Source organism: Urocitellus parryii, chromosome 3 (assembly GCF_045843805.1).
Source record: "Urocitellus parryii isolate mUroPar1 chromosome 3, mUroPar1.hap1, whole genome shotgun sequence".
In the NCBI taxonomy this organism is placed as follows: Eukaryota; Metazoa; Chordata; class Mammalia; order Rodentia; family Sciuridae; genus Urocitellus; species Urocitellus parryii.
The window spans coordinates 20,562,520-20,587,188 of NC_135533.1; the positions used below are offsets into that span (position 1 = coordinate 20,562,520).

At 37.8% G+C, this 24,669-nt stretch overlaps 1 protein-coding gene across 1 annotated transcript in view; it reads left to right on the forward strand.

Moving 5' to 3' along the window:
• The window catches only part of Chchd3 (coiled-coil-helix-coiled-coil-helix domain containing 3), a 265,714-nt gene that overhangs the window by 150,832 nt on the left and 90,213 nt on the right, over nucleotides 1–24,669 (forward strand). The window contains exon 5 of the mRNA XM_026392785.2: nucleotides 21,936–22,019. Within this exon, the coding sequence (XP_026248570.1) occupies nucleotides 21,936–22,019 (84 nt within the window). The remainder of the gene's footprint in view (nucleotides 1–21,935; nucleotides 22,020–24,669) is intronic.

Here is a 24,669-nt window from a genome sequence, read left to right on the forward strand (position 1 = left end):
TTTGGATTAACATGGAGGTTTGTGAACAAGGGAAGCCAAATTGTAATATGCCTTGTGTTTAATAGTCTTAGATCCTTCCCTGTCTCTGACTCTTGCAAGCTACAATTACTGCCGACTTGAGTGTAGCTGACTGGATTTGGCCAAGTTAAAAACAAAAATTTTTATAGTTTTCTGGGAGGGTGTCAGATCAACTTGTCTAGTGTATTTCTTGCCTCAAGCAAAGCTGAACTGTTTATATAGAGTCTTAAGAACAAATTTAAATATGTAGGATTGGGGTAAAAGTGATGGTGGTAGTGGTGGTGATGATGATGATGGTTCGGACACAGCAGAAACTCTCCTCCGACCTCCAGGGAATCCCCTGAGTGGTGTAGAGAGCTTCCCACTCCTTCCCAGCATTTGCCTTCTGTTGTATGTGGCACAGTGATGCTCATTACTAGTTGACCTCTGACCTGTGCATTTCTTACCTGGTCTGTTCAATCAGATAGTTAGCAAGAGTGAGTTGTGTTTATTTGCATACCTGTTTTTCAGTTGTGTTTATTACATAAATTAATTAAACATCATTTCATCTGTTGCTATTTGTTCGAAAAATAAGCTGAGAGTGCTTTGGAAAAAAACAAAGTCTGACTCACTAATGAACTTGCTATTGAATTAGGAGTGGGTGAAAAATTAGGAGGGAAATCTAGAAGGATTCTGCACTCTGATTGCTCTCTTAGGGTCTTTTAGTCCTCACCTTTTGAGAAACCCATTGTCGATAATCCATGATGAAGGGCTACAGAGAACTCTTGCTTAACTATGGTGTCCTGTTCTCATACATGAAAATTGGCAAAGAATTTATTACTTAGCTATCTTATTGCATCTTAATGTATAAAGTAATTTCCATATCTTTTGTCTTTAATCCTTTTTCTCTTTGTATTTTAAATATGTCACTACTCTTGATTTTATACTAGTACTTTTATCATGTACTGTGCCCGACCTTTTCCTAAATTCCTTTATTTAATCCTCACAGCAGCCCATTAAGGAGGGTTGATTATTACCCTCATTTTACTGATGGGGAATCAAAAGCTTAGATTGCCTATGTTGGATCAGAGATCCCGTGTCTTTCTCTTCATAATCATATCTTCCCTTTGCCAGTAGCCAGCTCAAGATATTTGAATGTTTTTGAACATAGTAGTAGGTGAGATCTTAACAAAGCCAGTCTTTGTTAAAGGATCATATGTATGTATGTTTTATTTATTTATTTATTCATTCATTCATTCATTCATTTATTTATATTTGGTACTGGGGGTTGAACACAGGCTTGCTTTCACTTAGCTACATCCCAGCCTTTTTATTTTTTATTTAGAGACAGGATCTTGCTAAGTTAACAAGGCTGGCCTCAAACTTTATATACTCCTGCCTCAGCCTCCTGAGGAACATGGAGGTTATTATATAATAGATTAGCTAGTTTTAGTGTGGGAATATAGACAAAGCTTGAGAGTGTCTTGTAACTCTGGTGTCCCTATGTCTTTTCTGTATTTTGCTCGTCTTTTCTTCTGTTTGCTCACATTTTTACTTACAATGAGTATATTGTTTTTTCCTATTAAAAATGCTTTTAGTATATGATTTGATTCTCAGAAGTCAAGTAATAAAGGAGGTACTAATAGCTCTAGTTTTTTTAGATGAAGAAAATAAAGTTCAAGCAAACTCAAGTGAATTTAGAGGAGTTAAGTGTTTAAATTACTTGCAGTTGAAAAGCTGGATGAAGGGGTACTTTGCTGTACACTGTAGATATTTAGTTAAGAGAGGAGAAGGTGGAGCGGATGACCTAGTATGTGTAGACATATAGAAGATTACTATGGCTCTTTTCTAGCTACATCTGAGTATGGGATTAAATATTTTTTAAAAGGATTCAATTTCAACAGTAGGGATTTAGTTTAAAGGTGAGAACTAGTTCTGGCAGAAAGAAAGTCTGTTGTTAATCTTCTCTATGGAATTGCATAGAATAGTTTTAGATTCTGTTCAGATTCAGAATAGTAAACTAGCCAGCCAAGTACAAAGTCCTGTAGTTATATATAATGTTTACTTAAAAAAAAAAAAAACAATGGGGGAACATAAATTTGAACTCAGCTTGTAACATTTTAATGCACTTAAAGTAAATTATGTTTCTAGACTTTATTGTATTTAATTTCCTACCATGTTCTTTTCATTCTAGGGAAAATAAAGAGTGGTGATGTGAAAGGATATATTTAGGTATAAAGAGGCTTCTCAATAAGATCTCTCTTGTATCAGTTTACATTTCCTCCTGCTGAGTGATTTAGTTATTATTTCTAATTCTCTAAAAGAGCACTTTAATGGTAGGCCCAGACAGAAATAAACCAGTTAGAATGAAGAGTGGTGGAGTAGATAATGGGTTTAAAGGTTAGAAGTATGATGTTCTAAAAAATGAATTTCAGAGATAAGTATTGTTTAGGTAGATTATTGGGAAATAGTTATAAAAATAGACAATCAGTGGACAAGAGACACTGCACCTTCATGGGGAGGCATCATAATCCACTGTTGCCCATAGGTGTTAATTCTGCTGTGTGAAATCCCAGAACCACAGTACTGAATTTTTTTTTTAATCATAGAAAGATATTTCACATTTCTGGAAAAAATCAAATTTATATATCTTACCACCAGGCATCACAGTATTATATATACCAGCTGTATTGTAACTTTAGTATCCCCTGTTCCCCAGGCTTACAAAATTAACAACTAGAAAAGTAGATAAAAGATTGGCACACTAACAACATGAACAAAGATTGAAAGAATTAAAATGCATTTGCTTATTCAGGCGGAGAAAATCTTTTCTCTAAAGCACTCCTGATGATCTTGAGGAAAAAAGAAATCAGACAACAAGTAAGGTGGTTGGGGCGGGATTAACACTTAGTGATTTTCAGTCAGACATAGGAAATCTTCAAGTTGACTCCTTTGAACTTGAAGACAACTCTTACGCATCCCTTAAGTCGTAGCTCACCAAGGGCCAGGACAGTGAGTGAGGAAATAAAAGATGAGGAGGAAGGAATGAACAAAGAGATGTGCTTGTAAGTGGAAGGATAAATGTGAGAGGAGAGGAGAAAGGTGAAGAGTCAAAAAGGAGCCATGGGAGGAAAGGGGAGGAGGGAGCCATTGGGGTCCTCCTCCTCTGCCCTCCAGGCCAGCTCCAGCACTTCCTCAGGACTCCTGGTCTGTGCCCCTGCCCTCTAATTGGGCACCATCTCTTTAAGGGCTCACCAGGATTGCCCTTTTCCTGACCGTGTTTCCCTGAAGTCTTCAGTTCTGGTCCTTGCTGCTCTCTTCCAGTGGATGCTCTTGAAAGCCTGTTGAGGGATATGGGATTTTAGAGAGTCTCTTCGTTGAATTTTTCTTTCTCTTTTCTATTTCAGTTTTGTCGGTGAAGCTTTCCTCCCTGCTGTTTCTAAATTGATGTATTTCAGTAATCTGATTATATATCATTTTAGAGTCCCTGTTCTCCTGCCCCGGAGCACACACGCAGACAGGCACATCTCTGCCAAGTGCCTCCTCACCGCTCCTCTCGGAAGAGATGCACTGGGCTTGCAGAGCTGCACCCCTTGCTCTCACTCGTAGGTTTAATGGGTGGGAACATTTGAAGAAGACTGTCTAGGAAAGGAAGTGTTTTTATATTTCCTTGGATTTTTATAGTGTATCCATCACAACAAATGTATAAACCAGATCATATTTTTTAAGGTTTAAAAATTATTTTTCCCCATTTTGTGGGAAAATGTATTTCCTATTGAATACACATATAATAGTACTAGTTGGGGGAGCACCTTGAATGAACATAATCACATCCTCATTTCTAGGATCATTTCCAAAATATTCAGTAGAAATCATTGATCAAGTAAACTGACACTCATAGCCCCTTTTCTCTGATTGGACACTACATTCTAAATTAATCAAAAGTTAGAGAGCCTTTGGCTATTGATAGCCCTGATTTTCATCCAGGCATCTTTGGAAACACAGTTGGCTTTCAGTATCAGAGGATTCTGCATTTACAGATTCATCCAGTGGTGAATTGCAAAGGTATTCCAAATACAATTCCAGAAAGTTCAAAAAACAAAAAAACAACACCTTGAATGACCCCTGTGTTGATCACAATGCTAAATCCATGCAAATGAGGTGATATGTGGGAACACCCTGCCCCAGGAGCCTCCCACCATTTCCCAGATCTCTGCAGCTGTTTGAACAATGCTAAGTTCGCCTCTCATTCATGTACTCTGTATGTGGAAACTAACGTCCATGATGGTTGCTTCTTATTGAACATGTAAAATCTTTTCAGTACTCCCCAAACAATACAACACAACAGCTTCTTACATAGCATTTTTATTGTATCTGTATTGTAAGTAACATAGGGATGAAGATTATTACTATTATAAAGTACATAGGAAGGTGTGTGTTGGTTATATGCAAATATTACACCATTTTTAAAGGACTTGAACACCTGAAGATTCTAATTTCTGTACTGGGGTCCTGGAACAATTCCCTGTGGTTAGTGGACACCAAAGGAAGGATGACTGCACATTTTCAGATGCACCCCAAAGCTTTGCTGCCCACCAGTGTCATCTCTCCCTGTAGTTGCTTCCTGGCTGGTTACATCAATGTCACATTGTTGACAGTTATTTTTCAGGCTATCTTTAAAAAATCTTTCTTCCCTTCCTCTGTTATTGGCCACCTGGCCCCAGCCACTGGAATGCCTCTGCATTGTCATTCACCTTTAAGCTTGTTCAGCCTCAGCAGGAAGTGTCAAGAAGTCACTGCTTCAACATCAGTAGACCTCCCTGTTGAAGGACTTTTATATTTGGTGATTTTTCTTTCTCAGTGTAAACAAGGTAAAGGGAACTGTTCAGGCACTCACATGTGTTATCAGAGTTGGAATGCTGCCTGATTTCCCCGCTTCAGGGTTTTGGTCATCTATTCCCTTCACCTCTAGTGCCCCTTCTCTTGCCTGCTTAATGAACAGCTTCTCAGGCTCCTGGGCCATCTCTAAGTTTACTTCCTCTAGTGAACCCTTTTCAGACTCCCTAGGCCTAATTTCTTCCTTTCCCAAAGTCCCATTCTTCTGTTATCATCATCATGATTTTTCAATGCTGTCTGTCTCAGGAGACTATATATATAGATCCTTGTGTTGAGACTCCATTCATCATGGATGTACCTGATTCAGTTACGAAAGGTTGTTAAACTTGGAGGCGTGGGGCAGGTAGCAAAAGCTCTGGCTTAGCTGAAAAGCAGAAGAGATGCAGGGTGCATTCCCTTGGCTTCAGCCATTCTCTTGCCTCCTTCATCTTGACCCAGTTGGGGTTCTGATTTATCGAGCTCTGGAGTTTTCATCAGTAGTAGACAGTGCCATTTGTTGTGCCTTAGTTGTTACAGTGCACATAGGGCTTTTGGCAGAACCCAGTGTTGCCATTGGTTACGCTTTTTATTTGACAAACATAGAAGATTTAAGCTCTTTACATATTAACACCTTTAGCCTCATAACAATCTTTCGAGGGAATACTATTAATATTCTATTTTTATAGATGAGAAAATAAGGAACAGAGAGGGTAAAGTAATCGTCCAGTATCACATAGTTAGTACGTAGAAAAGCCAAAATTTCAACTGAGAGTTCCAACTGTGGATTAGGTGTGATTTATACCCACATCTACTGCCAACATCAGTGGTGATATTTTGCTTTCACCACTAGCAGTTGTTTACCTTTTTATGAAAGAGAAGCAAGTATTCAAACCCTTGGGCCAGGTGACAGTTTCTAACTAAAAATAGTTTTTATTGTATTTTCCCTGCTATCTTCCATTTATGGTAGTTGAGTCTGTTTTTCTAGTTGTAGCAATTCTATCAAGATTTCCCTTATAATTGTTTAACTTTTTAAAGTGAGCCTACTTAAAAAAAAAATAAGTCAATAGCAGTAGGTCTTAAATTATGGTCAGTATAACAGAAATCCAGAAGGTGATACATAAAATACAGATTCCTATGATATTGTGATTAACTGCACATAGAGGGTAAAGGAGAGTTATGGATAGGATTCATTTCTGAATTTGCTGGTGTAATTGGCATTCTCTGTGTTAGCAATGATAAGGAAACCAAAAGATGAAAAGTGAGTAGCAATTGAGCAGAGAAGAAGGAATGAGAAGGACATAGGACACATTCATGTTTAATCAGTATCTTTTATTATCTGTGTATTCTATTATTTATGTCAGGTTGGTTTATGATCAGTGAACTCACTTCAAAAGTTTGCTGTTGAGTAGTTGCTAAAAGTTTTAAACATTTTACCTGTTTGGGGCAGGAGATGGGGACAGTTTAGATAAGAAGAGTATGAAGAGCCAAAAGACCATTACTGGGAAATAAGTCCAAATCAGTGGGGAAGACAGCAAGCATGTATCTGGAAGATGCAGGTGGGCTGAAGCTGGGATGGCCCAAGATGAGTTCCAGCACCTCATTACACCTCAGTACACACCGCTTGCATTTCCCCAAGTCACTTTTACAACAAACTTTTGTAAAGTCACAGGACTTTTATGGAAAGAAGGAATGCCCAGGACTTTGCATTCCTTGGGCCTTTTAACAGGCCCATTTTTAGTGTCTGCCTTGACCCATTTGCTTCCTGATGGTTGCCAGGACACCAATCAGTAGCCCTCACCCTTTCTACCAATATGATCTGGAAATAGCCTTTGCTCTCTTCCTGAGGTGACTTTGACAGAAACTTCAGCTAGCTCTTTGGATAGGAGTCACAAGTCCTCTTGTGCCACTTCCCAGGCCAGCACCACTTGCCTTAATGTCCATGTCAGTCCCTGATTCCCCAAGCATGGGCTGCTTGCCCTCTCCTGCCTCCGTGTTGAGCTGTCAGGCATGCCTCCTGAAGCTGCTGAATCCCTGCTGTGCATTAGTGGGCTGCCCATCTCCTTTAGCTTTTCTGTCATTTTCTCCACACCCTTTTTACCCTGGATGCTTTATGGCTGAGAATGGCTTGAGCCTCCTTTTGGCCTATCTGTGATGACACCTGTACCCCTTAGTTATCTTCCCTTACTCCTCTTACTTTGCTGACCCCCTTCCCCTTGACTCTTCTTTCACCTGTAGCATGTCTGCCAGCCATGATCGTACTGTGGCAGATAGCCTGCCCACTCGAGTTGCCTGGAGCGCACTGAGCACCATGAAGGACCCCACTCAGACTCCATGAGTAAAAGGTAGTGAGACTAAGGGATGCCATGGGCACAGATGTGATGGGAACGGTGACGTTCTTGCCCTTACCTGCTGCACCTTGAGAGCATATCATTGTTACCTCTTCCCTGATGAGTAATGAATGGCTCTGTTCAGTGTGATGAAGTTGGAAGAGTCAGGTTGGACCAACAGAAATGGAAATAGTAGGTTGACTGCTTAGAGCTAGCTCTTGGCACAGGGACACAGAGCCAATGACACCTGCAAATGCCCAGTATTAAATTGAGAGATATACATGCAAAGGGTAATTTGCAGAAATGTGCTTTGTCAAAAAGCTAATACTTGAAGTTCCAATAGTTCATAAGTACAAAAAGGGTGAGGAATATAGAGTATACATTGAGTTCAGCCTTCCTGGTCTGTCAGGAACCTAAGCAATGTGGACAAGAGAACTTGCAGGCATTGGGCTAGGCTTTAGTCACACAGTGATTAAAAAGATTTGCTCCCTCCCCTCAAGGCCTCCAATAGTTATACTTTTGCCCATTGTAGTTTTGTATAAGCTTGAGTTATTTCTTGATGTATGTTTTCCATAGGCAGCCCTGATTCTGATTAATTCTTCATTCTTGCTCCTGCCCCTAAGCAGTAGCTCCGTAAATACCACCTCACACCAAGAACTTTCTCCTTAAATATTACTGCGTGAATTGTGTGCTGTGGTTGCAAGGGCCACAAAGAAAGAGTAGGTAAAAGGGAACAGCCAGCAGAGCCTGGCCTGGCTTAGTAAAGAAGGTGGTGAAGGTAGTTGTGGTAATAATGCAAGAGCCATTGATTCCAAAAAGCTTGACCATTTATTGGCCATATAACTGGGCCAATTCCTCTGGCTTCTGTGACTCTCAGTGTGCTCCAATGTGAACCGTGATAATTTTGGTAGAGTTTGTTATTTCACTGTTCCTCTGCTATGCAATATTCTAGGCATAGCTTTGAGAATCTGATTAAGTCCTAGCATTGTTTTCAGAGTTGAGTTAAATGATATAATGAATACAAAAGAAAAGTGTCCCAGAGCCTAAAGGAGTCTGCCTGGCCTGCCCCAGTATTGGGACCAGGGTTCGCGGGTCGGACCCACTTCCTGGGATGTCTCAGCCACTTACTGAAAAGGTGGATCTCTTCGTTGGAGGAGAGGCTAGAGTTTTAACTTTTAGGATCTTCCTTAGAAACCAGGGTCCTTGGATATGAAAGGATGCTTTGAAGATCAGAAAGATAGTTAAATTATCAATTAAGAACAGAATACAAGTTACTTTGATTCATGTTTTAGAGGTGGCATACTACACTTCTCAGGAAAATATTTGAACAAATACTAAAATTAGGATATTTTAAGACATATAGAGGCACCAGGGTTCTACTAAAGTTGGAGATTTTATATAGTAACCTTTCATTTAGGTTAAAGGACTTAAAATTTAGTGATAGATTGCAGCAAATTGGACTTTTAAAGGACTGACATTGGCACTTGTAATGAGTTGGACGGGGGCAAATGCCCAGGAGTTATTTCCCATGTGGTGGCACCATAATTCTCCTAAATATCAGATTTTAATCCATAGACCAAGACTGGAAATGAGAGAAGATAACTTTTAAAGCCTCATGGAGATATTTAGAAAGTGCTGGTGGAAACATACCTGTTGTTCAGCTCATGGAGGTCCTGCTATCTCACTCCTGGATCCTTTCCACAGCTCCCTAAGGGTTTTCTTTAAAGTACTCTGTCCTCCCTGTTGTTTGTCCTATAGACCAAGATTGATCTTTCTAAAATATTGTTTTCATCATGCTCAAAACCTTTTAGAGGCCCTGCACCCCACCTCCCAGCCAGACTGTTAAATCTTCCTGCAGACTTATTCCCACTTACTGTCTGCCTTCGTGCTCTAACTCCCTCTTCAGCTGTTTCCATGCTGGGTCTCCTTTCTTCTCTCCTCTGTACCTGCTTATTGCCCCTTTTTTGTGTGTGATGGCCTTTGACCTGATCTCTGACCATCTAAATCCTACTCATCCAGCTTTCAAGTTCTAGTCCAGCTGATCAGATCCTTTATTTTCCTTGAAGCACTCACTGTCCTTTTCATACATTATCTTTTATTATGATTGTTTGTATGTATAACCAGTGCAGCTGCCTTCTACCCAATTTGTGATTCCTGAAAGACAGCATTTATAGACAGGAATGGATTCTTAGTAGTTTTATAGCTTTGCGTGTAAATGGGAGGTTTAGAATTGTAGTTTATGGTCATTGAATGAGATGCAATGGGTGTAGTTATTTATTATAGTCTACCATGTCCAACTTACTGTCTGAAAGTCTTGCACAAAATAGATTTTCATTGAGTGCTTGTTGAATAAATGAATAGATTTGTTAAGTTGGTTTTGTTCTTCAGGTGGGTAAAATGTTTTAGCATTTAATTTAGCATGTTAACATGTATATGGTGTATGCTTTATTTATTCCAGCAGGCAAAGACACAGCCATAATGCTCCAGAGTCATTTATAGACTCTAGTGAATTGTGTAGTGTGCTTGGATCATGTCTGTGTGCTTACTTAGAGCTGGATGGTTGGGGGCAGCCTTCCTACCAACCAAATTGGGAAAGTTCTCCAAAGGGTTACAGGAACTATTTGGAGGACGCGTCAATTAATAGTTTTATGTTGCATTTCATCTCTTGAGGATGCAGACTACCTCAGGTGACAGAAAGCTCTAGTAGGACAAAAGATAGCTTCTTGCTAAGACCAGCTAGGCAGTCTTTTACAAATATTCCAGCCAGTTGTCTGCTCTTCCTTGATCATGTCATCATTACTGCTGTATTCATCTGACAGCAGACAAAAAGAATAAAGGAACAAGATAGAGGGGCTTGGGAGGGGATTCCTTCAGTGCTTAAACCCGGCTTGTCACACTGCAGGGGCACAGTGTCTGCTTTTAATAATCTCATATGTCATTATTAGTAGTAAAATACAAACCTATTTCTTAGAAGTTTTATTTTAATTCTTTGTGAAGATTATGCAATGTCTCTTATGCTCTTCTTACAGGAAAGTGGCAGAGGGGGTGTTAACTTGCTAAATGTCATTACACTGCTTGTTTTCAGTTTTAGATTAATAGCAGGTGGTAGCCATTTTTCAAAGCAAACAGGCTGTCTTTTTAGCTCAGTTAGAAAAATCACTAATTCTTTACTGTAGCATGGAATATTCTGTGCAGGGTGACAAATGGCAAAGATCACAAGACATTCAACATTAAAAAAAAATGGAGTAGCTGCTAATATTGTAAAAATTTTAAAGGACCAAACTAGAATTTTAAGCAACATATTTCTCTTGCCATACTAATTGAGTTACAGGTCTTGGTTATTTTTATTTAACATACATGTGTATTACTTTCGGTGAATGTATTTTCATGCAGCCGTGTTGATTTGTGGTCTGTAATATCTTTGTCCACTCTGCAGTGCTCATCTCAGATAGAAATGCCTCTTGAAAGAAATTACATCTTAGAAGTGCTATAGATGATCACCAATGCAAATGGCAGCTCATGCGTGTGTGTGTGTTTGTGTGTGTGTGTGTGTGTGTGTGTGTGTGTGTGTGTATGAATGCGAATGCATGGTGGGGGTGCTCAGCTGTGGGTGAAGTTATGTTTGGAATAATATATCAAGAATTTTTATTTTTGGATTCTTGCTTATTCACAGGTAGGTTCTAAAGAATATCTGAGGTATTTTTTAGTATGCCAACTCTAAAATATGAGTCAAGGTAATCTCTGTTCTATTCTTAGCTATGACTAACTCTGTGATATTAAAAGTATCTTTAATACCTGGGGGCTCCTGGTTCTAAGGTATATTTCTGCTTCTGATATATATGATTCTCTCTCTTTTTGTCTGGGTATTTTTAATAGCTGAGAAACGTGGCATCAAATTTTACTTCAGGTTTGTCATCGTGATCATCATCTTATATGTGATTTACTTAAACTTGGCTTAAGAGGCTTGAGGGTGGAGTTCACTTTCCTCTAGGCTGGACTCTGATCAATGAGCTTCTCAATCTGAACGGTTGATAGAAGCTTTTCAGCATCTGTTCAAATGATACAAAAATCTTACAAAAAGATAATTTTTAAGCCAAAAAGACAATAAATAATTAAAATGATAGCCATAACCATAAAGTAGACATGTAGTTAATAATAGAATTCTGACTTCCTAGCCGGTAACACCTAATCAAAGTGATGAGGTTGTTTTTTATTGCTGGGTCCAAACCTAGGGAAGAGTCTGCCTGGTGTGCTCCAATGGGAAGAGCCATAGATTCTGTGTGCGCCAGACAGCTATTCCAGATGCAGATGTCAGGCATGACTCTTATCTGCAACTATTACCTTAGCTGAAAATAAGGAAATAAATAAAAGATGTGCATAGAAACTGCACTACTGTCTTCACAGTGCTATATGTAGTGAGACTTGCCATGCAATTATATTGTTACAGACCTTTAAAAGCGATAAGGATATTAAAAATTGTGAAATTGACATTTGCTTATGTTCATTCCTTAGTTTCTGGGCAGCAAAACTATGATTAAAAGCACTCCCAGTGTTCCAAGAGATTCCAGAATTTGAGATGGTTCTCCCACATCATAGGATAAAGAGGGATGGGAACAAAGCCAAGTCCACCCTAGCCAGGGCCTAGGCATGAAGAGATGAGAGGGCTGATTGCTTTCCTTCGACTGCTTCTTCTCAGCCTGGCTTTTCCAACAGACAGTAATTTTTGTCTTCTCATCCCTCTTAACCATCTTGATCCAGGAAACACAGTGTCTTATTTTCATCCTGTGTATCCTGTTGTTCTATCCAGGTGATTTGTGCTCCAGGTACCTTCCCATCTAACCATCCCTCCTTTCTACGACTTCTTTCCTTTCTGACTTTGTTTAAGCCTGAGGCTTTCACCTCTTATTTCTTAACTGAGCTTCCTTGGTCAGATAAGCTGGAGGCTTTGTACAGAGGCTAAAGACTTTCAAGAATCCCCTCACCTTTGGGCTGGGGGGGAGACTAGGATATTATGAAGACCAGGAACTTTACCACACTTTCATTACCAGTGGCCATTGTTGAGGATTTGTTTTTAAAGTAATTTTTATCTCAAATACTTTTCCAAATTCCATTTTTCCTTGGAATATAATCGAGTTACATCTAACTTAAGGATTTAAATTTCCAATCTGCACACAAGGTAAAAAATTCTTTGGTTCAAAATTATACTTCAGAATACAACACTGCTAGATTTCCTTCCATTATTGGGTCAGTGATTTTCTTTAGTTGAGCACTAGATGAAAATGCTGGCTGTCACTTAAGGGTTTGTGATTGAAATGTGTCTGATTTCAAGCTCTAGAATTCCATTCACTGGGAAGAGGTGTTCTCTCTATGAGGGCACATGGGGAATGACACAGGCCCAGAGTACAGCTGATCCATGTCTCCTGCCCTGGCTTCCCCCTGGCGCAGGTAGAATTCCTGGGACTATATCAATTATTCTCCGTTCATTCCACCCAGCTAGTTGAGTTTGCATATGATGTAATTCCACTTTGCCAGTCTCTGTAAAGAGCTGTGAATGAGGCAAACATGGCTGATTATTTGCTGGCCTTCCTATTCTGATGTAGAATATGTGAACTAGTGTGATTTGGTTGGTAGCAATGAGTTGAACTTATTTTAGAAAAGTGGGCTCTTTTAGCCCCAGTTTTACCTGTTGTAATTTTTCAGGTGGTAATAGGTTCAGGAACAGCCCAGTGAATATTGCTAAGGCCCTGTTCTGAACCCATGGCTGCTGCCAAGGCAGGCAGCAAGGGAGCATCGCTGTTGCCATGCAGTGTCTGCCCCCGGCAACCAGGTGTCACATCTACATGGTTATTTCCAAATGTTGTTTAATGTGTGCTTGTCACATCCTAGCAATTTGGCAGCAGAACAGACTCATTTATTGAATTTCCTCTGGCCTAGCTATATAGTAGATTCAAAATGAGTTGTAGAAGAAATTTTGTGATAAATATAATGCATAAAATGTGAATGTTAGAGGGATCTTAGATATCTATTCTTTAGCTTATTCCCCAAATTTCATAATTAAGAAAACCTCCCCCAAAAGATTCAAGAATTTGCCCGAGACCATGAGTTAGTAGCCAAGATGCAATTAAAGCTTAATTGTTGAATTCGTTTTTATTGCTTTTTCTACTGCATAGAATCTATGGATCAGACTGTGTTCCTGGGTCTAGTTGGACTTACTGAGCCTGTCCTACCTAAGTGAAGCAGTTCTCAAGGGAATTGACACATGCAAACCACATGACCTCATCCTTAGTTTGCTAAAGTTTAACCTTCTGTTTAGACTGGAAGTTGACATCTGAGACTTGCTCACAGTTTGTTGTTTTGTTTTGTGTTAATTAGCAAATCAGATTACATGGGTAACAAAGAGAATGTGCCCTTCATATCATCTTTAAAGAGACCCTGCTGCGAAGGGTATCAGCCTGACCAACACTTTCTCAGAGCCTTGCTGGCCTTCTTCCTCTCTTCCCCATGGCAGGTGTCAGACCTGCAGCGTGGTCAGAGGCATCCTGCTTTGTCTCTCTGCTGCTCTCCTTCACCTTTCCCAGGTATTTCCTCATCATGAGCTGCCATTGTATACAAGTGGTTTTGAAAATACTTTTAGAATAGCTTACATTAACTGTTGCAGAAAATCTTTAAAAATCTCTTTATGTTGAGAAGTGCTGAAAATAGCTACAAATATCTGACTAGTCATTTTTACATTCTCTTCCTTTAACTTCAAGTCAGCAGGAAGAAATAAAGCCAGAGTGATGGGAAATACACTCTGACAAGAGGCAGGAATCCCAGAATCAATTCACTTTCTGACCTTAAAGAATTCTCTTCGCCAACAAGGAACTCAGAGCCTCACTTACCGTGTATAAAATGAACTGGATGAACTTGGGATGTGTTTTTCAGCTCTGGATGGGAAATAGATTGGAAGAGAAGTTGACTAGCCAATTGGTCTCAGTAGTGTGAACATTAAATCTAAATCTAAATTGAACAAATACAAGTTAATCCAAAGAACAGGCATTCAGGAGATATATAGTAATTGTCTTCATGTTATTGTCCAAATTATTTTTCTGATCAGCACCACCAAATACCTTGGCAAGGCAATGTAGTATAACTAGCATCTCTATGTCAGAGTGCTTTTTAACGTCCACACCAAAACAAGATTATATATAAGTGCCTGGAAATGGAACTTTTATTCCCCACAATATGGAATAAGAAGAGATACACATTTTAGTGTAATTGCACCTTAAATTATATAACTCCAAACCGCTTCATAGTCCTTCCCACTTTGTAATACAACAGCTGATTTAAAGTTAAGACCACCCTGCTGTTTATATGTAGTGTAGCATTTAATAGTTGATAGCACCAATCTATTCCATGGCTGAATTTGATAATAAAAGTCCCTCCCCGCTCTCTGTCTATATAATTACATAGTAGTTTTATTGAATACTGTCTCTTTTACCACGTTTTCTTCTTTCAGTTTTAATTCTTCTTATCTTCAAAGTTCTTAAGCTCATTATTGATTTTTCTGACATAGAATCCTTATTTATTTTATAGAACTTAGTCTTCTAGAACTTGGTTTTATATTCAGTTGCTGAATTTGACTCAACATGGTCTTTTAGACCTGATGCCTGTTTATTTCCACTTGTGTCTTTCATAAGCATGCAGTAGCTAAAGCCAGTGTCATTAGAGAAGATAAAACTGCTTACTTGAGCCAATGTGGTAGCACAAGGTCTATAATCCCAGCGGCTCCAGAGGCTGTGGCAGGAGGATTACAAGTGTCAGGCCAGCTGGGTAACTTAGAGAGATCCTGTCTCTAACTAAATAAATAAATAACAAGGGCTGGGGACGTAGTTCAATGGTAGAGTGCTTGCATAGCATGCCTAAGGCCCTGGGTTCAATCCTTAGTAAAAAACAAAACACACCAAAAAAAACTTATTTGAGAATTACCAAACCCTCACAGTTGATTCAGCATTTTTTTAATGTCCCTTAGATGTTGGGGATTGTGATGAGTATTCTTCTTCAGTGGGTGGTGGGAGAGGAGAGGTGGCGCTCCAGCACCTTTCAAGTTGAAATTTCATGTTGCTTTGTAACATGAAACTTGTAAGTTATAATGGAATCACAATATGCCTTGTTCTTAGGAATGATATATAAAATATTTAACAACAGTACAGCATCGTCACTGCCCAAGCAGAACAGATGTTAAACAACCAGTACCAGTTCTTGTGAACTAAATATCCATCCTGCCTGAACTGAATATCAGTTCACTAGATTGAATAACTTATGTGTGATTTAGGCCTCTATTTTAAAGGGAGCTCTGGAAAAGAGCGTGCTTATGTACCTGTTTTATACTTTTCCTTCTTATTTTGAAAATAACGAATTAAAATTTCCAATTTCCCTCTTCCTGGGACATGATTCATCACTTTATATGGATGCGGCCACTCTTGCAGGTTTTGTACACTGCTTGCAATTCAGCTGTACCTCTGGGTTGTAATACAAACAGTCCCAGCCCAGGTCTCCAATACGTAAAGACATTTATTGAACAAAAATTTATTAGCAAGCAGGTACAAAATGATTCATAAGGCCCATTATGGGAACTCAGGGGCTTCCCAGTTTTCTGTTCTGTTAAGTGCTTTCTTTGCAGGAAAGGTTCCCCAGAGGTAAATGAGACTGCTGACATTTGGCCTCAGACAACCAAGAATCCTTTTAAACAAGGGGTTTTCAGTAGGGAAGAAAGGTTTAGGGAACTTTTATTAGTGTCTGGAGACACGTCACTGCTCAGGGTAAAGGGTGGCACTATTGGGCCATGCAGGCGAGAGGCCAGGAATGCTGCCAATCTCTTAAAAAGTGTGTACAAGATGGCTTCTACAACTATGAGTCATCTGATCCAAAACGTCAGTAGTGCCAAAAATGAGAATCTCATTCTTAAGTGGATGGTTGGATGCAGGACCAGTTGGAGGTCAGTTCTGAGGTACCATCCCTAAGGTCCCTAAAGCCACAAGCCTTGTTGGAGTCTCATAATTCAATCATGCAACAGATGTAAGAATATCCTTGCAGTCTGATAACTAGCCCTTATAGCTTTCTCATAGCTTTTATTTTACCAGTAAGAACCCATATCTAGCATTTGTCACCGTAGTTAATGGACCATTTTCACTAGTAAAGTCCCATTTCTAACAGTCATTGTGCTAATTAGCAAAATATAATTGTTGATCCAGACATGGATAAATGAAGTCCCTTGTACCATCCCCTCTTCGCCTTGAGCTTCTAGTTTTGAGCCTTTGATAAGACTTGCTGATTGCTCCTGGCTTCTGTGTTTTTGAGTAACCTGCTGGCACCACCTTGTTCTGAGCTTAGCCTCCCGTAACACGTGCACATGGTATCACACTGTGTGCACTGTGGTGTTTTCAAGTAAATCAGAGATTTCATCCCAGGAGCTGTGTCTGCTTGCTTTGTACAAACTCTTACCCCCCAGTGCAGTTCATTTCAGTTCAACCACCCTGCACTGTTTCCTTTGCAGGAAGGACAGACACAGATTGAGCCAAGGTTATAAACAGAGAGGAGTAAAGACTTTTTCTTGCCCCAGAAGAGTTTAGAGTTAAGGAGAGGGACTAGAGGTGAGTGAACGTGTGTAATAGAAGACAAAGTCAAGAACAGGAGCCATACAAGATGGGGTGAAAGGGTTTATGAGATGAGAAAATGGGGTGACAGCCAGGGCTGTAACTTGGCAGAAACTACATGAAGTAATGTTCGAGGGCAGTTTTGAAACATGGGTGCTGGGATGGGTGGGTGCATGGTTGTAGGGTGATTTGTTAGAATCAGGATAATCACCAGGGTGGCCTATTTCCTCACTGGTGGGTTTCCTATTTCCTATTATATTAATAAGTTTTGACCAATGAAATTAAATTAGAAAATTGGAGATATAAATGTATGGTTTAACACTCCTCCCAAACTGTAGAATAAAGCTTATGAAATTGAAATCCTAGTCATCTCAGGCTTCATAGTATCATCTCATGGAAAATCAAACAGGTACCTTCTGTTTTCTACCTTGAGTTTTAAAATTGAAGACTGATATTTCAAGGACTTGATCATTTAAAATATACAAGCTTTCCCATCGCACAGAACCCTGCCTTCATATGCCTTGTGCTTGATGGATGAAGTCATAGTATATTACCTTTGAGCTACGTGATTGTGATGTCATTGGGTTCCCAGTGTCATGCACTTAGCATTGTACCTTAGTCCTCAGGAGCAACCAGGACAGAAAGGCACAGTGATGCTGAGAAGTTTGCACCATGAACATTTACCTAAGAATTTATATGGGAAGGTAAAGCCATGTGTCATATCAGCTAAAGTTTTCTCTTGCGTTGACTTCATGGATCCTTTCTTGTTGCGCACCTTTAAATCTCTTCTGAGGAGAGACAAGACTTTAAGGAAGGAAATACACGTGTGCCTCATTTTTTAATCTAGCCACCAACACTGAGTTAAGACATCAGAATGTTTGTGTTAGATTCCTTAAAACGTGATTCCCTTGTTTTCTTTGTTTTTCTTGCCTGTTGGAAGCTGTAGATTTCCATAATGATCCACTTAAGCATATTCTATCACATTTTCAAGCCCAATCATGTTATCCCAAATTGAGCACGACCTGAAAACTAATCAGTATGTTTCTTTCAGGAATAGCAAATAGGAGTTGGGGAAAGACTTTCTACTCATCTTTCCCTCTGAAATGATTCTACCACAATAATAATGTTATAATCCTCTTTGTTTTTATTTGCTCATTTATGATTCTGTGCCTGTTAGAGAGTTTTGCAGAGAAGTTTCATTTCCTTGTAACTAGTTTACTGCTTGCTTTAAGTTGAGTGTGACTCTCCATTCTCTGCAGCTATTAGCTTAGTCAGTGTATTCTAGGCTTATTTAAGTTTCAGGATTCATATCGTGTGACTTTTCCTCCCAGCATCCCATTAACTGTTTCAAAGCAGTGTGCCATTAAAGTGTTGTGGCGTGATTCTTGCTTTGTTATTCTTCCCAGTGGATCTGAAACTATTGATTCTGTTGTAGTTGAGGAGATTTGCGACATTAGCCTATAGTTTGATGATGTTGGAAGTATCTTCTTCTTTGTGTCTTTAGTGTACCTGTCTGACTTTTTGGTGTGTTGCTTTAAAATTTATTTTAAGGATTATGTCTCAGAAAAGTGAATGAGAATATTTCTGTACCTCTTTGATTTAGGTTGTAATCAGCTCTTCACAATTAATTTGTTGGTTGGTGCAGTCTCCCCCAGTAGGCACAGCATTATACTTGCAGTATTGAATTCTCTTAGTGTTTTCTAAATAATTATAATGGAATGTCCATTAGGGCCTCATTGCGTTTTCTGAAACTCTCACTGTGTGAACAAAAGATAAGGTTGTTTACTGCTAGCATTTTAACAGCCATGGTAGGCAATGCCATAGGTTGAATGGGAAAGAGAAGCAAGCGTGAATATATCGAGGGTTTAGGAAGTAAAATAATTTCCATGCTATGTGTAATTGTTCAAGTTGTTAAAATTTTGGAATTGTAAAGTATAATTACTTAATAGTTTACTCTTTTGCAATTCTAAACCATATTACATTTCCATTTCATAGTTAAAGATACATGTATTAATATTGATGTTTAAAAGATAATTTTTCTCATTACAGAAGTAATAATTTTATTATGGAAAACAGAGAAGAGTCCACATGACATATATCTCCTTGTGTATATCATAATCTCTGTAAACATTTTAGCATAGTTTATACTTTTCCCTTTTAGGGTACTAGGTTCTCATGCTTCTCTGTTCCTTCTCTGCCTCCCTCCCCATCATTTCCTGTCCTATCCAAGAATTTACTGTACATGCCATTTGATGACTTGTTTTCTCCCCCACTTAATATTTTTGAGTTATAAAATTAATTCTTATGCAATATCACTTGTTAATTTTTGTTAATGTTTGATCATGTAACTGGACCAAAATTTTTATAATAAATTTTCTATTGTTAGAGCATATCTTATTTCCCCAGACTTCTGTTGTTCCCACTTTGTAGTTGGTTTATATAAAGCTGGTTGCATTTTCTTAGATATGGATTCTTCTCTACTTTTCTTAATATTTGCTATGATTCAATGCCTGAAAGTAAAATTTGCCACATGATAAAATTAGCAATAGTTTTTATATACACATGTATTTATATTTCATAAATTTTAGTATGATTAATTTATATTTGCTTTAAATTTTGTATAGTTAAATTCATTCTTTTTGATACGTAGCTTTGAATTTCAACAAATGCATACAATTGTATAACTACCACAATCAGGAAAAAATAATCCGATTCTTACCTTAACAAATTCTTTTCTTTTGTTCCTTGACTAAAAAGTATGTTTATTATTAATTCTGGAAACATAAATAAGCAAAATTAAGAAAGTGGAAACTATCCTAAGCCTATCACCATGCTGTGACTTCTTTGGACATGTTGTAGAATATCATTCTGGTCTTTCTCCCCTTACCCCTTTACTATTTAAAAGAGGTCATACTGACTTTCTGTTTATAATCTTCTTCTTTTTTCCCATTTTTATTTAGTGTATTTTGAGTACAGGTACTGCTTAACTATTGAATTGGTTTGGGGTTTTGTTTCTTTGTAGTTCTCAACAAGCCTGTAATGAACATCTTTGCATATTGCCATAATTATTTAAGAAGTGCTAGAAGTAGAGTTTCTAGATGTCAGTGCATAGATACATATTGAAGACCTACTACTTTTTACAGTCTGTCAAATTGTTTTATAAAACACTTATACCAACTTACATTCTGACCATACATTATATAGGAGACAGTATTTTTCTGACTCTTGCCAATACTATTATAATTTTGTCAGTTTAATAGAGGATAAGGTAACCTTATTTTAATTTGCTTTCTCTGATTTCCTGTGCTGTTGGTTGGTTTTGTTTTCATGTGTTTATATTTGTAATTTGGTGTGTGTGTGTGTGTGTGTGTGTGTGTGTGTGTGTGTGTTCCCAGTGTATTTTTCTTTTGGTTTTTATTTTCGCAGTGGGGTGGGGTGGGGTGGGAATTTGGGGGAGGGATAAAGGCTTTTTAAGGGCTTTATATATTAATAACTTTAACTGTCACAGTACATGCTGAAATTTCTTTTCCTTTTTTTCCCTTTGCTTATTCTATTGATTTTGTGATTTTTTTTTCAAAAAATTTTTTGAGATTTTTTGAGTGTTTTCTTAATTTATATTTTGGGCATGTATATTGAGTTTAGAGAAGTCTCTTCTCTTTATTTAATCTTTACATTTTTTTTCTCTCTTTGTATGTCAAAACTTTCTTCTGTATTTATGTATTCTTTTATATTCCTAACAGACTAGTAAATTTTATATTGCTGCACCAAGAAACCTAGATTATGTACTTGCATTTGAATGTATTTTTATATAATTCTAATGTTGAGTTTGTTTCTATTTATTCATTTGCTTTCAATTAGCACAAACTTTTCATTGAAATCTTGTATTTAAACTGTAAAAGCACAGTGACATTTAGATGTGTCTCAAGTTCGGCATCTCCTCTTATTATTTCCCCATTGGCTTTTTTGGTTTGCATTTTATATATTATTCATCAAATTTCTCTGTGAAATTGGAAAAAAAATAGTACTTACATTGTTAAATAACTGTTTGTTTTTTAACATGCTGCAGGATATTGAAGACAAAGTAAGTAACAAAACAGCCTAAGAATCTGCAAGTGAAATCACCAAAAATAAGCAGGTAGTTGAGGGGACAGGCACTCAAATGGATCGAGCCAGATGATACTGATCTCTTTATCAAATAATTGGCATGTATGCAAGAATGGGAATGCCCAAACACATTTATTTCTTACAAGTTGTAAGACATGTTAGACATGTGGTTAGCATTCACTGAACAAAAAAATGTGAAAATTCTAACTCAGGTGAGATAAGGAGATTTCTTCTGACCTGGATAAAGGCAGATAAACATAATCCAGATAAACATAAACCAACAACAGTTTAAGAAGTACTTTAAAAAAATTTATTTTGAAAAAAATTCCATAAGTAGCCATCTTTACTAATTTTTCAAAGATCAAAAATATTTGATTGCCTATGTTTTAATTTTGTAAAATAAGGTCTTATAAATTAGAAGTAACATAACTAAATGTTTTAAAATTATTATTAATTTCAGTTATTATTATTTTTAATTATTAAAATAGTTTTGGATTGTTGGTCCCCTAAGCTGCTATTTCATAAACAAGGAAATAGAATAATACATATATTTACAGGCAGGTTTCACTAGGTAATTTCAGAGTTCTCAAACATAAGGTTTATAGACAAAATGTTATGTAGACATTTTGCTATATTTCAAGGTTAGTAACTATATATCCTGGAATAAAAATTAAAAGTTTTATGGTGTAAAATATTAATCCTTAAAATTACTCTTCAAAAGAGAATTGTGCTGTATCCTGACATTTTCAAATATATTTGGACAAAGTAGGACACAGCTGTTACAGTAAAAAATAATAACAATAACACAATGCAGACTCATTCTTTACATTTAAATACAGCAATCATCATCATATTAATATTTTTCTATGGAAGAGACCTAATAGATTGCAAAAATTGTCAGCTTTGTGTACTTATTTCTAATGCAATTTGTACTTGACTTTTGCTTTGCTGTTGCTGCTTTTTCTTGATATAGTATATTCCTCATTTCTTTTTTTAGGTTAAGCAGCTGGAAGAGAAAGACCGAATGATAAAGAAGCAGGATGCGTTCTACAAAGAGCAGCTGGCTAGACTGGAGGAGAGGGTATGGCTATTTCTTGTCATTGATTCTCTTCTCTCACTACATCTGTAGCTTTCCTATATATTTATTTAAAAATCAATAAATTAGAACTAAACTGCTTTTACTCATTAAAAAAGTGGCCAGGAAATGGAGAGGCCAAGCAGGTAGGCCATTCTCTCTGGGAATGTCATTTCTTTGGTCATTTTTGTTAGGGTTGTATTATTGACTCATTGATACATTTTACCATACAAGAACTGTCCCGAATATTTTCCCTAATTCAGTCTGTTTGTATCTGCATTGCCTCCAGGTGAAGCAGAGAATGCTACTCTTAACTCCTCTAAATGCTGAGTAAACTTAAGTGTGTTTGTAGAAGTAGTCCTCATTTAAAGGATACGTTGTCATTATGAAAGTTTCATTGCATTTCTGGCTAAGAAATGAATGTCCCCTTCAAGAATGGTGATAGAGGCCAAATAGTAGGACTTGAGGAAAAGATTTGTGAAAAAAGAAGTCAGTCTAGTTGGCATGGATCTAGAGTTGGGACACACAATGAAGGGAACTAGAACTGAAGGAAAGAAGGCAGTATGTTTAAGAATGAAGTTTGTGCCCCTCCTCAGTCCCCTGTTCAATGAACTAGACCACTTGTCTAGGTTAATTTTATACATAGACCATAAGTTTACAGAGTGAATGCTCTCTCTCTTCGTTTTGATTGACTTTCAAAATTCGATTTGTTAAGAATATGATAATTGACAAAAAAGTTTAAAAAAAAAGTAGGAAATAAATTCCCAGACTTCGCTCGGTATAGTTATGTTTATATTAAATGTGTCTTAGCATCTCCATATGTCACTGGTTTGCCTGCTTCTCGAATGGAGACACCATTTTTTCAATTGTTCTGCAGGTATCTATTTAAGCACCTTATATATGTCAGGTCCTGTCTAGTGCCAAAGGTATCCTAGTGAAGAAAATAAACTAACCATCTGCTCTGATGGAACTTAAATTCAATTAAAAATCATTACACATGTTGAATGGCAGGATGGATAATATGGGGAACAATAATTAACTGGAAAAGGGCACCCCGGGGCCAATGTGTAGGCTTGAAGTTGGGTGAAGAGGAAGGCCTACCTAAAAAGATGACATTTGGTGTCTTCTCTGATACAAGGATGCTGATTCATAATGGGGATGGGGTGGGGAGAAGCACGGGAGGACTAGATGAACTTTAGATAGGGCGAAGGGGAGGGAGGAGAAGCGGGGGTACGGGGGTAGGAAAGACAGTGGAATGAAATGAGCATCGTTACCCTAAGTATGTGTATGACAATATGAATGGTGTGACTCTACTTGTGTTAAACCAGAGACAAGAAAAATTGTGCTCCATTTGTATAACATGAATTGCATTCTGTTGTCATATATATAACTAATTAGAATAAATAAAAATTAAAATTTAAAAAAAAAAAGATGACATTTGGGAAGAGGCCTGTCATACTAGGGAAGCAAGCCAATGTCACAGCCCTGATTACAATGGAATTCTTGGTAAGTTGGAAGGCCAGGGGTTTTGTAATTTGGCTGCTATCTTGGCAAGAATTTTGAAGCACAGGAGACTTGGTAAGAGAATGAATTCCTAACGTGGCACGTGCCAGCTGAGTAACTTACAGCATCTTACTTCTATTTCCTCACTGTAGAAGGAAGGTACATTAGTTCTTACCTCACTAACCTGTTAAAATGAACTAATACTCATAATGCATCTGTAATAGTGTCCAGTCTGAGGTCACCACTCAGTCTATGGCTGTTATTTTATTTGCATACTTCAAAGCAATATACCTGACACAGAACTTGTAAATATTACCTGAATAAATGAATGCAAGTGAAAGTTTCTGAGATGATAGTTTTCTTTGCTATTAAGTTTTACTGTGTTAGGTGCCTTATAAATTTGTCTTTAATCTCTGTAAGGTACAAGAAAAGACATTGCAAATGTTTCCATTTCTCATAGATCTATCCATTTGAGAGAATTCAGTGATTCTTACAAGGCTCTAAGGATTTTCTTGAGGCAGATTAAGGCTGGCTGCTCAGCAAGTAAAGTACCGTGTTCAGTCTCAAGTAAACCAAGGGTAGAAGATCACATGGACATGGTACAGTGAGGTCCTCTCATACAAATCTAATAGTATACAATATATATATTGTGATTAGTGTCTTCTTACAGAAGCAAGATGGTTTTGGAGATCAGGCTGGAAAATAGTTACGAAGGGCTTTAAAATGCAAACTGAGGAGTATCACTGGGGTGGAATGGTTACTATCAGTAAATACTTAACTTCTTGTTTAGTAACATGGAAGAAATAATGTTAGACTAGGAATCAGGGGGTAAGGTTTTGTCACTTCATCTTCTGTGGTTTTTCGTCTGTAGGATAGGGATACTGCTCTGTACCTTGCTCATCTTTGTGGGTCATGGGGGTAGCGGGGAGCTACATAAGGTGACCTATAGGAAGACTTCTTGAAAACTGACAAGAGTTTAACAAATTTGAGCTATTGCCAATGACAAAATGTTGCTTACTTTCATTATGTGCAAGATCCTAATAATCATAAAACTAGTGTTATCCAATTTTCTCATGTCTTCTGCCCACATCTATAAAGTCCTGTTTTTGTTAATTATTGACATTTCTAGAATAACTAAGTTCAATTTTTTTTG